Raw genomic sequence first — 16,945 nt, 5'->3', positions numbered from 1 at the left:
AATAAAAAAAAAACGAGTGCCCACTAGGCGGGTTCTTGGGTGCGAATTGCGATGCGATATCTTTTCGCACGTATATTGTATAAGTTTTACAATCAATTTATATGGTAGGCCTCATGAGGTTAAGTATGGTTTTATACATAATTTTACTATAGGTAAGGTTGAAAATATATCTAAATCTGCCAAACAAAATCTAAAGTATGTTTAAAATTCGACAAGGTAAGAGGTGTCATCTCCATATACATAATTATCATTTATAACTTAAAAATGCCAAATCTTGTGGTTAACGACACAACTTTTTCTATAATTAAAGATAATCGATCAAAATTAAATTTTAATACAACTTTTTGTTTCTACGTAACTTGATTTTTTAAAATTTTAATAAATTTGAATAACAATTATTATTTGTTAAAAATACTAGAGTGAGTGACGTAACGCTACATTATTCTCCTGGCGTATAAGCATGGTAGCGCGATAAATGATAACATAACACATCAGGCCGTCCCTATCGCACCTACAAATAGTGCGACAGGCCGTCCCTATCGCACTTACAAATAGTGCGATAGGGACGGCCTGATGTTTTATCATTTATCGCGCGACCATGCTTGCCTGCCTGTTGTAGCTCACTTCGCTAGAAACATACAATATGTCACCACAGAATATATAATAGTACAAGTACAGAAGGCTCACTCCTTTGATGTTCACAAAACGCCGCCATTCTAAATTCTTACCTACATTAACAAACGGACCGCACGCGTGCAGACGACATTGAATTCTATTGCGCCGCGCGAAGGTCGTCGCCACTGAATGGGCCGCGAACTCGCGGCCGCCGGCATGTACTTGTAGCGCGGCGAAAGGATCGCGGAGTGAGCCGCCCCTGATGTCACTGTTTATTAGGGTCCTGTGGCCTATTTCACCAGTGACATTGACAATGAGGAGGCAACTGACTTTTTATCCCGCCAGGCGCCTGTGCAAGTGCCTATGTCACTGTCATTCATATGTGTATGAGAGAAAAAATATCATCTCGCTCTCACGTATGAAATTCTTTACCTGTGCAATGGACTAATAAGGTGGCGCCATCTGTCAGCTTTGAATGTGCCTCCTCATTTTGTGCCTATTTCTGGGTTGAAAAGTAACATTGCTACTCAGCGTCAATATTTCCTTGTTGAACAGGCTATGAGTTTCACTGTCAGGCGACAATAAATACTGTATAAAATAGGGCCCATTTCACAATTGTTCATCAAAACAAACGAAAATAATTTGCGGATTTCAAGCTCAGGGCCGAATCACATAATGTATATAATATTATTAGATACATGATTGTAAAAGTTAGTATATGACACCTTAAGCTTTGAGTTCCTCAAGGAACAAAATATAATAAAAATAAGTTTGTTGATTTTATTTAAGTATTCAACGTGTTTTAAGTACAAGTCCTTGTTATTACGTCAATATTTGTTTTTTAGGGTTATTAATTTTAACTTGTATGGTTTTAACTCTATAAAATTTTTAGATATGTTATAAAATCTAGCGAAGTGCGCTACATTATGTTAGATACATGATTATTTCATATATTTACTATAGTAATAAACTTTTGAGAAGAAATGTCAACATATCAATTTGATATATTGAACCACTATTATAAACATCTTACTCCGCATACTAATATTACCGAGAGAAAACATCTATCCCTATTTCCTTATTTTTGGAAAGAGACAATAATATTAGTATGCAAAGTCATATAATCTTCTACCTTCTGTACATATATTTTATGCAAACGCATATATTTAAGAATGGATAACCTTATCTTTTTATATAAAATTTAAAACGCACTGTACATAATATTTAATACACTTAGAATCTTGGGAGTACTATGGATAGTGAATAAGTTTATATATACACGTTTGACGTTGGCAAAGTACGTCATTACTATGTATATTTGTATAACATTTTACAACAGCCTGGGCGTAATAAAACTTGTTATTTCTACTTTCTTTATTTACATTAGCATACAAGCATCAAAAACGTTGATTATTATAATTTGTACTTAAACAAATGTATATGATCAAAAAAATCATTTGAGAAGCAAACAAGTAACAAGCCCTCTTTGAAGCCATAGTCTCCCAATAACTCCGATGAACCCGATTACCTCCCCGAGTGGGTCGGCTTCTCACACTCCTCTCCGCAGCGGCAGTCCTCGTTTATAGAGTCCAGCGACATGAGGCTCTCTTGAGACGTCCGCAGACATGACCTGCATCTAGAATCAACCGAAGTCCCACTTTGAGAGTTTGCATCTTCCGACACAGACTCCAAAGACCTCAAACTCTCTACGGAAGTAAGCTTGTACGACCGTCTGAACTCTGCTATCTCTTCTTCGCTCATATTCAAAGCGAGGAGAGAATCTCTAGCTATTTTCCCTAGAGACGACACCTTTTTCTTTTTCTTAAACAAAACAGAGTCCATTTTGGATAACGGGGAAGGTTTGTTCAAACTCTCCGGTAAAGATTTGGGGCTGGAACCGCTGCGTGATCGTAATTTCGTTCTCCTCTCCGGGATATCTCTCGGTGTTGAGACTACTTCAGGCACTTTGAACGCGATGGTTTTCTTTTGACTCTCCTCGCATTGTGAGATGTCTTCAGCTGAGTTAGCTTTCTTGAGCTTCGCTTGAGGGACGACAGGAGAGGTTTTTAAAACTTCTTTGAATACATCCGGCTCTATCGCTTCTTCATCTACAACTAATTCTGGTGATAGATCGAGAAGTTGCTCTTTAATTTCAGCGTCTCTCAATTCTTGAGCTAAGCTAGGTTCAGCTTCAGACTTAGTTGCTTCTTCATTAGGTACAGGTCCCTGGTTTTCGTAAATGAGGTACGAAAGTGCATCTTTACCCAAATCTATGTTTTCCAAATCTTTTACTTTGTCAGTACCTTCCAAAGTGACGCCGCTATCGCTCGAAGTGTTTTTGTCATCAATGAACTTGATGTCGTCAATGTAATCTAACTGCGCGTTTTCTATAGTTTCGTCACAGGTCTCCTCTATAGTAGCTATAGGCGCTAAATCTTGGACCTTGTTTTCTATTTTAGGTTCATTGTCTAACGTTACTTCCCAAACGGTGTTAACTATCGGTTGACTTTTAACCTGTTTCTCCGTTAGTTCAAAAGCTAGAGCTTTAGTCATAGTGGATGTTAATGTGTTCTCTGGGCTTATATTTTCTTTGATGCCTCGGATGACCTTGCTGGGTAGTTTGTCGACGGGTTGTCCGGTTTCCGGACTCTGTTTGTCTAGAGAATTTTCCGAACCGGACGCTTTTAGGACCGCAGCGAAGGATCTGGGTCTAACTGGTTCTATTTTGTCTTTATCTTCTTTAGAATCCGGTTCGCCGGAATTCTTATTGGTGTCTGGCTTACTCGTATCATAGTTTTTATTTAAGTCGTTGGGTTTATTGAGATCTACTATATCACACGCTCTCGCCACGTCCTTGTTTCCGTTGGCGCTAGCGTCACACTTTAAGCTTAAACCTAAACATTTTTGTACTAAATTGTCATCGGTGGTTTTTTCGGTAACTTTATCTATTTCAGACTCGCTAGCCTCAGAGTTGCCCTGCGGGGATTGGAACTCGCTCAGCGTGTTATCTGTGTCTGTTGACGGCGTTTTGCTGTCGAGTTTTTTCGAGAAAGATTCATCGACGAAAGAAACTTGGACTCTCTCGGAAAGAGTTGAATCTGTGGCTTCGGAGAGGCTTTCCACGTCTTCTTTTTCTTCTGTCTTCTCGGTAGCGCTGCCCCAGGACCAAAAGGAACTGGTGAGAGAAGAGTCCTTCCTAGGAGGAGTATTTGAAGTGGATTTCTTTTCGTCCTCTGAGCTTCTAGAAAATATGCTGGCAGGGTGTTGGAAGAGGCTTAGTAATTTTTCTAAATGGCCCGGGATTTTGGATTCTTTTTCTGGTTCCGGCCTCGGTATAGGGAAGCTGGGTGAAGGCGCGACCCACGATATTTTCCTCATTCTGTCCAAACCTTTAGTTTTCAGCGCAGGCACATCAAGCAAGCTGGACGTTCTCTTGGGAGTGCAAGTGAGGGTTTCTTGCAGTTGGAAGCCATCTTTCTTTACAGTTTCTTTTAGACTCGAATTGTTAGTTAAAGTGCCTTCATTGGACGAGTTATCTTCTTTATTCTCAGAGGGGTTTTGCAAGGAATACTCTATACCCGAGTCGGCTGAAGTCACCATAACTTTTTCTTGTCTGGATTCCAAGGAACTCACGCTCGCTTCCAAGCTGGAGAGGGATCCGTGTATCTTCTTGTTTTTCCCAAATATTATCGGAGACACACTCTCGTTGGAGCTGACAGACATGTTCAAGAAGTTCCCGCTGTTGACGGGAGTGACTTCACTCGTGGATTCTATGCTACTCTCGGTAGACAATACCACATCAGTTTTTCTTCTATCAAGTTCGGAATCAGACTCAACAGATTCCTGTATGATGATCGGTTTGGCCGGCTGGTCTATCGCGTTCAGACTCTCCATGGAGCTCCCGGATATTTCCAAAGAGGAGCTGCTGTCACAGAAAGGGCTGCTGATTAATTTTTTGTTCATAAGCCTCGAAACTTCCAGATCGGGGCTGTCCAGGCTCGATTCGCTTTTGTTTTTCTTAAGAACTACATTATCTCGATTAATAACAGGTACATCGTCAAAGGTATCTAATTTGCTATCTATATTTATATCAGTTTGCGTGCAGTCACTCTTCACTTTGATAGGTTTAGCGGGTTTGGTTCTGTCGCGCATCTCCTGTATGAGATTGTCTAGGTCTTCCGTGATCGCTTCTATCTGTTTCATGGCGACATCGTCACGTTTTTCGACTACCTCTACCTTTTCTTGTTTGACGGGCGCTTTGGGCGGATCTATAGTCTCCTTCTTGACAGTAACCGTCACCTGCACATCAATTTTCTCACTCTCACTGACCGCTTTGCTAGTTTTAACTAATTTCGTCTCGGTTTTAGTAACTGTATTATCACCTATTACACTAACGGCCTCTTCGTGGGCCAGCGTCTCAGTTTTGTCGCGGAACACGTCCTCGAGGTCACTATCACTAACTGTAACGCTATTTACACTATTAACAACAGTATCATCACTCGTATTATCACTTTTTGTCTTTTCAGTTTTATCTTTGTCACTCTCTTTAACATCACTAGCGTCTTTGACAAGTATAACAGTTGGTTGGTCTTTCACTGTTTCGTCATTACAGTGTTCTTTCATATTCTTGGTGGCCATGGGTGTGGGCGGGGGTGAGGGGGCGGAAGGATTGTACAGGGTGTCCATGTTGCGCGTCACTGAGAACCGTGAGGAGCGTAAGGTCGGTTGCTCTGGTGTGGCTGACTGTACTTGGATTTGGGGCGGCTCTGCTACCTGTAAAAATTATGGTTTGCATTAAAATTTCATAGTTTGAGCTAGTGTCTCCATCTCTATAAATCCTATCATAAATTTGTCTGTAACGGCCCAGCCACGACATTGGTCTAAGCGCGACAGCGGTGAGCGGCAGCCATACGTGCGAATGAAAAGTCCCATCGCTGTGTCTCGCTCCAATGTATGGCCGCCGCTCACCGCTGTCGCGCTTAGACCAATGTCGTGGCTGAGCCGTAAAGGTTCTATTTCTAAACTACATTCCATGGTATTTTGTGTACACGTTCAATAAATACCTGTCTTTGTATTTCAAAACTTGTTTTAGAGCGACTTTGTTAGTGACAATGTCAACCCGAACAGCTGTTGTTGCCCGAACATGTTGATTAATGTAACATTAGTATTTAGAATAAAGACAATAAGCCCCCGAGAAAATTGGTGATAGTGCTCAGTGGAACACCACCCTAATAAGCAATCTATTGGGTGAATCAACTTTTTCTTGCCTGTTATTGCCATGGTTACGGTCCCCTGAGTCACGCTGGTTTTATGCAAAATTATGCTCCTTAAACTATGCAAACATGCATTTTTTTGGTCTAACAAGCCCTTTCTTTAATTTGCCACCTACAAACATGGACAACATGCATGCTTGCACAATTTCAGTAGCATAATTTTGCATAAAACCAGCGTGACACAGGGGACCGTAACCATGGCAATAAAAGGCAAGAAATAGTTGATTCACCCCTATATAAAAAATATATTATTTTATTATGGCTAGAACAGCCAATTGCAGTGAGCGTAGCCGTGTACAAACGCTTCACGAAACGCTCACGAATCGTGGAGTGTCTGGGCATTAGGTTAGGCACACAGATTATTTTTTTACACTACGTCGGTGGCAAACAAGCATACGGTCCGCTTGATGGAAAGTTGTCACCGTAACATATGGACGCCTGCAACTCAAGGAGTGTCACATGCGCGTTGCTAACCCTAAACTTTTACACTCCCTTTTGCTGTGTTAAGTACACAGCAAAAAGGAGTGTACAAGATCTAAGGAGGGTTCGGGTTGCCGACGACTCAAACTGACTTGAATATACGAAAAAAAAACTACAATATCTTGGGATGGGCTTTTGTCTCAAATAAATTATTTTTATTTTATTAATTTAGTTTGAGTATTTTATAAAAATACAAATAAGTATGTACCTGTACGACCTTGAACCTAGAGGGGGTGGAGTACGGCGAGCGTAGCGTCGTGTCCGTTGGCGACCGCTCCGGCGTCACTCGCGTTACCTACATATTATCATAATAAATATATTAATATATGTTTTTGTTAAAAATAAAATATTCTACACCAGTGGTTCTCAAACTTATTTTCCCATGGAACCCTTTTGGAAAGCAAAATATCTGACGGAACCCTTAAATTAAATAAATAAATAAAAAGTTTCCTTTCTTCCCGTGGGTGTCGTAGAAGGCGACTGTGCCCAAGTAACAATTTCTGGTCCTATAGTGGTCGAGAGCACCAAATTAAATCACATTAAATGGTCCTATAAATAGTCTATATTGGTACTGTAGAGCCGATTTGGCGCAATTATGCAGCCATTTAGTGATATAATAGGGCTATAGCAGTATCATCCGTGACGTTTAAGGTCTATAATGGTGATGTGATGATGACTATTGTGCTAATTTGTTGACATAGAGGACACAGTAACGCTATTATAGTATCAATTTATGCTATAGTAGCATTTGAGATTCCGTTATACAGGTTTTTTGTTCTGTAATAGCAGTTGCCGTCCCTTTTAATGCGAATGAATGAAATTTCTAAAATAATTTAATGTGTGTAAATATTTAACAAAAACTGTTCTAAACGAGGAACTTTATGAAAAGTGGCGTGTGAACTTGTGAAGTGTAGTGTCAATCAAAATAATTTGGATTTCGTATAATTCCATCATTACTGCAAAAAGGTATGCGATGGAAATTTTACCGTTAAAAGAATATTAGTTTAATGGAGTATTTTAAGTGCGCCCTCGATTTATAGCTGTTTTGAATAAAATAAATAAATATAATTTAATACAATAAAATTATTGGCACCATAGTTTCTACTATGGATCCAAGAAGTAAAACATACGCTTTTATAGTTCGACTATGTCACTTATCATACGCATTCACTGCCATAAGCCCGCCATTGTGGATTCAATTAGGGTTGCATGAGACTTTAACTATGATCCAGTTTAACTTATAAGTTCTTTATATAGAAAACAACACTTGTTTTCAATGTTTTACTATAGAAAGATCTTCTAAACATTTTTTTTATAAAACATATAGATATAGTAAACTCAGCTATAACGCTATTGTGTTTTAAAAGAGATACCGAAACCATTATTCCACAGTTCTGTGATTTAAAAGAGTCATTGTGACGTATACGGCGATGAGATATAAAAGGCATTAGAAAACGACTATTAACGCTTTTCAAAGCTATATAAACGTATCCTGAAAACTTCATTATACAGCAAAATAGCTCTATAATGGTATTCATATCACTACTACAGTGTTAAATACTGTAGCATGGTTTTCCAAAGCCACTATATCCCAAAATAGTGGTATAGTTAGGTTTTAATTTCTGTTAAAATACGACTACTAAAAATACTATAAGCGGCTTGTTGGGAACCTTAATAGCGCAAATTGATAGCATAACAGTGATTACTAACACTATTATACAATAATATTGTTCTTTAGTAGGTTATTTGATCCTGTTATAGACCAGGCCTATAGCGGCTCTATAAAATGGTGATATAAACGTTTACATCACTTCCTAATAACACCTTTTAGCTGTATAACACAACAACTATAGCGGCTTGTCGGGAACCTTAATAGCGAAAATTGATTGCATAACAGTGATTTCTAATACCATTATATAATAATATTGTTCTATAGTAGTCATATTTGATCCTGTTATACACCAGGCCTATAGCGGCTCTATAAAATGGTGATATAAACGTTTACATTACTTCCTAATAACACCTTTTAGCTGTATAACGCAACAACTATAGCGGCTTGTCGGGAACCTTAATAGCGCAAATTGATTGCATAACAGTGATTTCTAACACCATTATATAATAATATTGTTATATAGTAGTCATATTTGATCCTGTTATAGACCAGGCCTATAGCGGCTCTATAAAATGGTGATATAAACGTTTACATCACTTCCTAATAACACCTTTTAGCTGTATAACGCAACAACTATAGCGGCTGGTCGGGAACCTCAATAGCGCAAATTGATTGCATAACAGTGATTTCTAACACCATTATATAATAATATTGTTCTATAGTAGTCATATTTGATCCTGTTATAGACCAGGCCTATAGCGGCTCTATAAAATGGTGATATAAACGTTTACATCACTTTCTAATAACACCTTTTAGTGGTATAAGCTTATAGCGCTAAAAGGTGTTACTGGAGGCTTTTATACGACAGGCGGTCACGCCGAAAACCTTTATACGACATCTATAGTACCTTTTGGCGTCGAAAACCAAAATTATAGCACTAAAATGTTACTTGGGTGGGATATGGGTTAAATTGTGGTGTAGGTGAGAGGCTGGCAATCTGTCACTGCAATGCCACAGTTTCGTTTTCTTTCAACCCCTTATTTGCCAAGAGTGGCCCTGAAGCTTCAGTAGTTTCATGTGCTCTGCCTACCCCTTTATGGGATACAGGCGTGATTGTATGTACTTATGTATAAAAAGTTTATAGAAATCTTTATTTTAATAAGTCTTAAACATAATAGTAAAATCTAATCATTAGATTCTATTTGTTTTTATTTTTACAATTGGGGAATCTTTGGTTTTATGGAAGAGAGTTGAAGTCGCATATCAGTCAACCAAAATTCACACGGAGCCCCCAGAGAGGTTTTGCGGAGCCCTAGGGCTCCGCGGAGCAAACTTTGAGTATGGCTGTTCTACACTACTATTTAAACTATAAATTGAATTAAATGTCATATACAAAGAAAAAATGAGTCCAATGCTGGATACGATCCGGCGTCCTTCGTTTTCGCGACGGATGCCTGAACTCGGCCATTTGGGTGGTGGTGAATCTTCTTTCGACACCCCTGCTGGGGTGTGAGCGGCCCTTTCCGCGCTAAGCGCTGTTGGGGCCGTGTCGGGGCGCGCCTAGGGTTGTAAATAGAAAAAAAAACCAAACGGTTTTTTTTCAGAATTATGAAAAATAACCGAGAAATATGGTTTTTTTTTTCAGATGAACAAATAATACGACAATAACGGTTTTTCGTGAGTGGTAACGTGTTTCAATAACAATAACGTACATTTTAATTCAATTAACATTCAGTATACAAAAGTTTATTGGGGAATCCCCGATGCTGCGTGTAGGGTGGAGAGGCGGTGGTGTTGCCAACAGTAAATAGTGATAAACTACCAACTACAGATTTCGTAAATGTTACTTTCATAAGACCAGAAATTAAAGTTATTTGATTAAATTCGTTTAATAGTTAACATTAAGTCTAAAAAACCGTATAAAAGTATTAACTACTTTGCAAATTTTGAGATTTCGTACTTTAGAAAAAAAAACATACTCCAGAAAAAAACTGTTTTTTTCACGGTTTTTTTTTTCAAGTCAGAAAAAAACCGTTTTTTTTGCAACCCTAGGCGCGCCCCATCCATGTGGGGCGGTCTGACGCCGTCTTTTTGGGGACGGCCGGGCGATCCGGTGATCGCTAGCCCTACCGCGATAGCTAGGCTATCGGAACTTAATGGCTATATATGCATGGTGGTGTACTCACGGAGAAGCGCGAGGGGTGCGCGTGCGGCGTGGGCGAGCCGGCGGGGGAGGGCGCGGGCGAGCGCAGGCGCGCCGGCGCCGGCTCCCGCGCGCGGGGCTCCTCCGCCGCCAGGCTCTGCGACACATCACACACTTCTAACTAACCATAAATTAAATATAACAAGATCATACCATCCCATACATTAAAATGCGACCGCCTACGAACGCGCTTACACTCCACCACACATAGATGGCGCCACAAAAAAATGCCTTGTTACCATCGATTATTTGTAGATTGCCAGTGTCAATTCCGAGCCGTAAATCTATGTCAAAAGTGACACTTAACGCCATCTACAAGTATAACCGAAAGCTACAAGACATTTTTTTTGTGGCGCCATCTATGTGTAGTGGAGTGTAAGCGCGGTCTTAGGCGGTGGCATTTTAATATATGGGATGGTATAATCTTGTTATATTTAATTTATGATTTAACACAAGTCAAATTAAATTCTCTTGAAAATATTTCAACTTATTAACTTATTATTTTAACTTTTTATTTCGGTTTTAACACATCACACACATTTAGGGACTATCCACACACAGGCGACGCATATCTTAAGGCGCGGAACGGACGCCAGCGCCGCACCGCCCGAGTATAATTTGAAAAACGTCTCCTCAGTCTATTTTGTATAGGAAGGACGTAAGACGCGCCCCCAGGCGACGCGGCGTAGGCCCCAAACCGGGCGCGCAAGGCGCCCTCTAACTTAAAGTGTCCACTTTAAGTTAGAGTCGTCGCGCAGTAACGATAAAATTGAAAACGCATTGTTTGGCTCCGTAAGGCGTCAACCATATATTACGTCACAGCGTAAGGGGGAAGAGTGGTCATACTAAATGTGACAATCTATGTTAAAGGGATACAAAAAACGTGACATAAGGGGGAGGGGTCCAAAAACTTGAAATTTGGTGTAACATAATATGTGGATGGTCCTAACCATGGCAAAGCATTATTATAACGCAAGGAGAGATCTTCCTAGTAACTTCACTCTGGGCTGGCCGCAGCGGTCTCGTTGCGTCATCGATGAGGACAGTTTCTAAGAGTACAATACAATAGTTAATTAGTTACCCGATGTCAGTGTGTGTGACACGTCAGACTGGTCTTCCTAGTGACCCTTCGCTCGGGGCTGGCCGCAGCGGTCTCGTTGCGTTATCGCTAGGTGAGGACAGTTTCTAAGAATACAATATAATAGTTAATTAGTTACCCGATGTAAACAATGTGTGTGGCACGTCAAACTGATTTTTCTAGTGACCCTTCGCTCCGGGCTGGCCGCAGCGGACTCGTCGCGTCATCGCTAAGTGTGAATAGTTTCTAAGAGTACAGTACAATAGTTACCCGATGTAAACAATGTGTGTTGCACGTCAAACTGATTTTTCTAGTGACTCTTCGCTCCGGGCTAGCCGCAGCGGTCTCGTTGCGTTACCGCTAAGTGTGAACAGTTTCTAAGAGTACAGTACAATAGTTAATTAGTTACCCGATGTAAGCAGTGTGTGTGGCACGTCAAACTGATCTTCCTAGTGACCCTTCGCTCCGGGCTAGCCGCAGCGGACTCGTCGCGTCATTGCTAAGTGTGAATAGTTTCTAAGAGTACAGTACAATAGTTAATTAGTTACCCGATGTAAACAATGTGTGTGGCACGTCAAACTGATTGTTCTAGTGACCCTTCGCTCCGGGTTAGCCGCAGCGGTCTCGTTGCGTTACCGCTAAGTGTGAACAGTTTCTAAGAGTACAGTACAATAGTTAATTAGTTACCCGATGTAAACAATGTGTGTGGCACGTCAAACTGATTTTTCTAGTGACTCTTCGCTCCGGGCTAGCCGCAGCGGACTCGTCGCGTCATCGCTAAGTGTGAATAGTTTCTAAGAGTACAGTACAATAGTTAATTAGTTACCCGATGTAAACAATGTGTGTGGCACGTCAAACTGATTTTTCTAGTGACTCTTCGCTCCGGGCTGGCTGCGGCGGGCTCGTTTCGCCGGCAGAGGGCGCGCACTTCTCGTGTCAGGCGCACTACGGGGTCATCCGTTGGAGATGAAGACTCCTGTGAACATCGACCAATTCATTATTTATTTGAACTCCCGATTTTTTAGATTAAATTTCAAAATATTACTACCTTGGGCGAGATATGAACTCTAAATCACTATCCATACTAATATTATAAATGGGAAAGTGTTTGTGTCTGTTTGTTTGTCCGTCTTTCACGGCAAAACGGAGCGACGAATTGGCGTGATTTTTTAAGTGGAGATAGTTGAAGGGATGGAGAGTGACATAGGCTACTTTTTGTCTCTTTCTAACGCGAGCTAAGCCGCGGGCAAAAGCCAGTATTGCATATTTCACTTGTAAAGTGATAGAGTGCGTGAGTTCACAATACAATACAATACAAATCCACTTTATTGCACAACCTCAGAAATGTACATAGGAACACACACATTACAATAAATTTTATTACAGAGGTAAACAACAGGCGGCCTTATCGCTAAAGAGCGATCTCTTCCAGGCAACCTTTGGGTAGTGGAAAAATGGTATTCATAACTTTAACTAATTAGGAGGTGCAAAAAAACTAAATTAAAAGTAATTAATTGTAGCTAAAAAGCATATACCTACATAATACATATAATAGCTACACATACATATACATACATACTACTTACATATTATATACCTACATACATATATTATAATACATACAATATTTCGTGCCAAACGTGTAAGTGGAGAATTTACAGAGACACTAATGAAGGGACAAATACGAGTAATAGTCTTTCAGATGGGATTTAAAAGTAGGAAGGGATTGAGCGCGTCTCAATTCGACAGGAAGAGAGTTCCAGAGCCGTACAGCCCGAAAAGTGAAAGAAGAATTGTAGAATTTGGAAGAGGAAGGAGGAACAGAGAGAAGCAAGTTTTGTGAGGATCTAGTGGAGTTTAAATAACTGAAACGTTCTTTTAGGTAACGAGGTGTGGTGGGATTAAAAAGTATATTATATAAGAGACAAAGAATATGAAAATTTCGTCGAAAGCGGATTGGGAGCCACTTGAGTTGCGCGCGGAAATGAGAGACGTGATCAAATTTACGCAATCCAAATATAAACCGGATGCAGAGATTTTGTATTCGCTCTAGCTTGCTCAGTTGCTCCTCTGTGAGATCAAGATAGGAGATGTCAGCATAATCGAGTATCGGCAGAAGAAGAGACTGTGCAAGCGCAACTCTGGTGGCGATTGGCAAGAAGTTACGTAATCGCCTAAGAGAGCCAACAGCAGCAAAAATTTTCCTACTAACCTCGCCTACTTGAGGCGCCCAAGATAAGGAGCGGTCCATAACAACACCCAGATTTTTCACTTGATGTGATAAAGGAATCTGGACACCGTCGAAGTATATGGGAGGAAGATTCGCAAAGTCTACTCTGGGAATGAGTTTGCTACTGCCAACAATGATGACTTGGGTCTTCTCAGGGTTCACTTTCAGACCATGACTGGTACTCCATTTTAGAATACGCGACAAGTCATCATTGGTACTCTCTATAACAGAAGGAAGATCACCTATTACTCCCTGTCTGTATATCTGGAGATCGTCGGCATAGAGGTGAAATTTGGAAGAAAGATTACATTACACCAGAAGCAGTATTTTTTCCACTTTTGACTAAGTTTCATAACATTTTTTGCAGACGTTCCTACACGCAAAAATCTTTCTTTAAGAATATGCACACATTTTGTATACTAACCCCCTTAGTGGCAATCCAGACTCAGGCGACACATGTCTTAAGACGTGGAACGGACGTCAGCGCCGCGTCGCTTGAGTGTAATTTAAAAAACGTCTCCTCAGTACATTTTGTATAGGAAGGGCGCACAAGGGACGTCGCTTGGCGCGCGCCGCGCCGCCTGGGAGCGCGTCTTACGTCCTTCCTATACAGAATGTACTGAGGGGACGTTTTTTAAATTACACTCAAGCGACGCGGTGCTGACGTCCGTTCCACGTCTCAGGACATGCGTCGCCTGTGTATGGATGGTCCCTTATTCATAAACGTACACTAAAGTTATCAACTTATCAAGCCGATAAAATTCGTTTGTCTCTTTCTGTCACACCAATACGTCGGAAAAGGACAAACGGATTTTATCGGCTTGATAACTTTAGTGTACGTTTATGAATAAGGGGGTAGGTATATGTATCTTTTTCAGCATTTTTAAGATATCCCTGATGATGACTCGAAAAAAAATTCGTACACAAAATCATTAAGGGGCTGACAACACCCAATTGCGTAAAATTGATGTTATTTGCGCAGTTTTTTAAGACAAACTATTAGTCTTAGTAAGCCAAGTAAATTATATGTTATTATTCATTATATTTCAAAGAACATAGCCGTACTCGATACACGATTTAATGAAATCGGCTCGATAGAAAAAAATTGCAAAGATTGGTCTCGAGTTCGTCATTAAACGGTTGTGTGTCGTTCAATTATTCACTTAGTTGTCTTTAGTTAATATTATAATAACAAATATATACATATCTAAAACACTAACGAAACATTTTGCACAAATAATGCATCTTTCTATTTTATTTTAATATTTTCCGCACTTTTCGTACCTATCCGCCCTCTTTTAGTGACATCGCGCTCTCACTTACTCCCATACGATTAGACAGTGTACGCTAGCTTTGTATAGAGTGTGATTTACACGGCCGTCGTCTCGCCTATTACTGTATCTGCGGCTGTTTGACTTTAGTTTTCTGTACATTGATACTGCCATAATCTGGTTGGTAGACTATTTACTGACCTTGGGGTCGTCGAGGTCGACCTGCGTGAGCGAGGTGTTGGTCTCCATGGCGGAGAGGATCGCCTGCAGACCCTCCGCGCCCAGCCGGTTGTCGCGCAGGTCTATCCTCTGTTGGACAGAAGCGAACGTTAAGATCATTCTAATGTAACAAAGGTGGATTCCATAATTCCATACTATAGCCTGAGGGACCGGCCACATCTATGAGACGCATGTCCTGAGGTGCGGAAGCGCCCCGAGACACGCGACGCTTAAGTGGAAACGCTGCCTGACAAGATTTTATTTGACACTCGCCACGTTGCGGATTATCAGCTGAACTAATTTCTTTTACCTGTGTGGTGACGGGTTAAGAATTTCACCACCCCCTTTCTTCCCGTGTGTGTCGTAGAAGGCGACTATGGGATATGGGTTAAATTGTGGCGTAGGCGAGAGGCTGGCAACCTGTCACTGCAATGTCACAGTTTCGTTTTCTTTCAACCCCTTATTTGCCAAGAGTGGCACTGAAGCTTTAGTAGTTTCATGTGTTCTGCCTACCTCTTTATGGGATACAGGCGTGATTGTATGTATGTATGTATGTAATTTCTTTTACTGGCAAGGATTACTATTTGACACCCGTCGTCGAAACTCATCGAATGTCAGTGATGTAAACAAGAAGTAAATATTTTAAATTTTCTCAGGGTTTTATCGTTAATGTGCCCAGGCAGGCAATTATGGTCGCGCGATAAATGATAAAACATCTGGCCGTCCCTATCGCACTTACTAATAGTGCGATAGGGACGGCCTGATATTTTATCGTCTATCGTGCGACCATGCTACCCGTGCAGAATAATATGAAAAAGAGTGAAAATAACTATACTGAACGAGATAAATTACTTATAACAAAAGAGGATGAAGGATTTCACCATATTTCGATAACAATGTTCTGAAATCGGTTCTTGACAAGTCCGGTACTGTCAGTTTATAGTGTGGATATCCTGTATTGATTAGTTGGTTTCAATTTATGAATCACTATCCATACTAACATTATAAATGGGAAAGTGTGTGTGTCTGTTTGTTTGTCCGTCTTTCACGGCAAAATGGAGCGACGAATTGACGTGATTTTTTAAGTGGAGATAGTTGAAGGGATGGAGAGTGACATAGGCTACTTTTTGTCTCTTTCTAACGCAAGCGAAGCCGCGGGCAAAAGCTAGTTAAAAATAAAGGTGATTAGGTTAGATTTCATTTAACCTAATCAATATAATGGTACATAAGATGTTACAAATCCCGGTAAGGGCATTTATTTGTGTGATGAGACATATATTTGTTCCTGAGTCATGGATCGTCCGTGCTCATGCGACGTTTGCCTCGCCCGAGCAAATTTCCTCGGCAAGATGGCGGCCTTCGATCAACTGTTCAAAATAGTCAGTGAGTTGTATAATTTGAACGTGTATAAGTAGAGTATACCTGCAGGTGTGTCCTGAAGGAGAGCTGAATAAATGTTCACATTTTACTCCACCGTCGACGAGTTTTATTATACTACTTACTCCCGTGACTGCTCCCGTACTTCTGCAATACATATACCAGTTACATGGCGGCCTTGCCAGGATAAGTCGAGTGTACCTGCAGGTGTGTGTCCTGCAACAGGGCTTGCTGCAGCAGCGGAGCAGCGTCAGACAGTATCCTGGCGCCCTGCAGCCCTAGAGACAGCAGGGCGCCGGCGCCCACGACGCGGACGCCGGCGCTGCCGATGGCGTTGCGACCCACGTTGAGGACGCACAGGGATTTTGACGCGCGCTGAAACACATCGAAAAATCAGGCGTTGCTTTTGCGCAAATCCATAACCTAACCCATAGAACCCATGGAAACGGATTATATCGCGTATAATGAATAATGAACATTGTAATTTTTCCTCAGTCACCCGTTGACCACGAACGCTGTAAAGAGTTCGAAACGTCGGGATGTATTTTAAATTCATTATACGCGATATAATCCGTTTCCATAGTTTT

The 16,945-nt window shown here is 40.8% G+C and overlaps 1 protein-coding gene across 1 annotated transcript in view; it reads right to left on the bottom strand.

The window, feature by feature from the left end:
• Positions 1-1,191: 1,191 nt before the first annotated feature.
• LOC125239111 overlaps positions 1,192-16,945 on the bottom strand; it is a 69,991-nt gene continuing 54,237 nt past the window's right edge. The window contains exons 9-14 of the mRNA XM_048146604.1: positions 16,560-16,733; positions 14,964-15,071; positions 12,088-12,237; positions 10,167-10,280; positions 6,577-6,663; positions 1,192-5,388 (exon numbers count right to left, since the gene is read on the bottom strand). Coding sequence (XP_048002561.1) covers positions 2,140-5,388; positions 6,577-6,663; positions 10,167-10,280; positions 12,088-12,237; positions 14,964-15,071; positions 16,560-16,733 — 3,882 coding nt within the window. The 3' untranslated portion in view covers positions 1,192-2,139. The remainder of the gene's footprint in view (positions 5,389-6,576; positions 6,664-10,166; positions 10,281-12,087; positions 12,238-14,963; positions 15,072-16,559; positions 16,734-16,945) is intronic.

Source organism: Leguminivora glycinivorella, chromosome 25 (assembly GCF_023078275.1).
Source record: "Leguminivora glycinivorella isolate SPB_JAAS2020 chromosome 25, LegGlyc_1.1, whole genome shotgun sequence".
Taxonomy (NCBI): Eukaryota; Metazoa; Arthropoda; class Insecta; order Lepidoptera; family Tortricidae; genus Leguminivora; species Leguminivora glycinivorella.
Note: the sequence above shows the minus strand (reverse complement) of the source record. Positions and strands in the feature narration are given on the sequence as shown.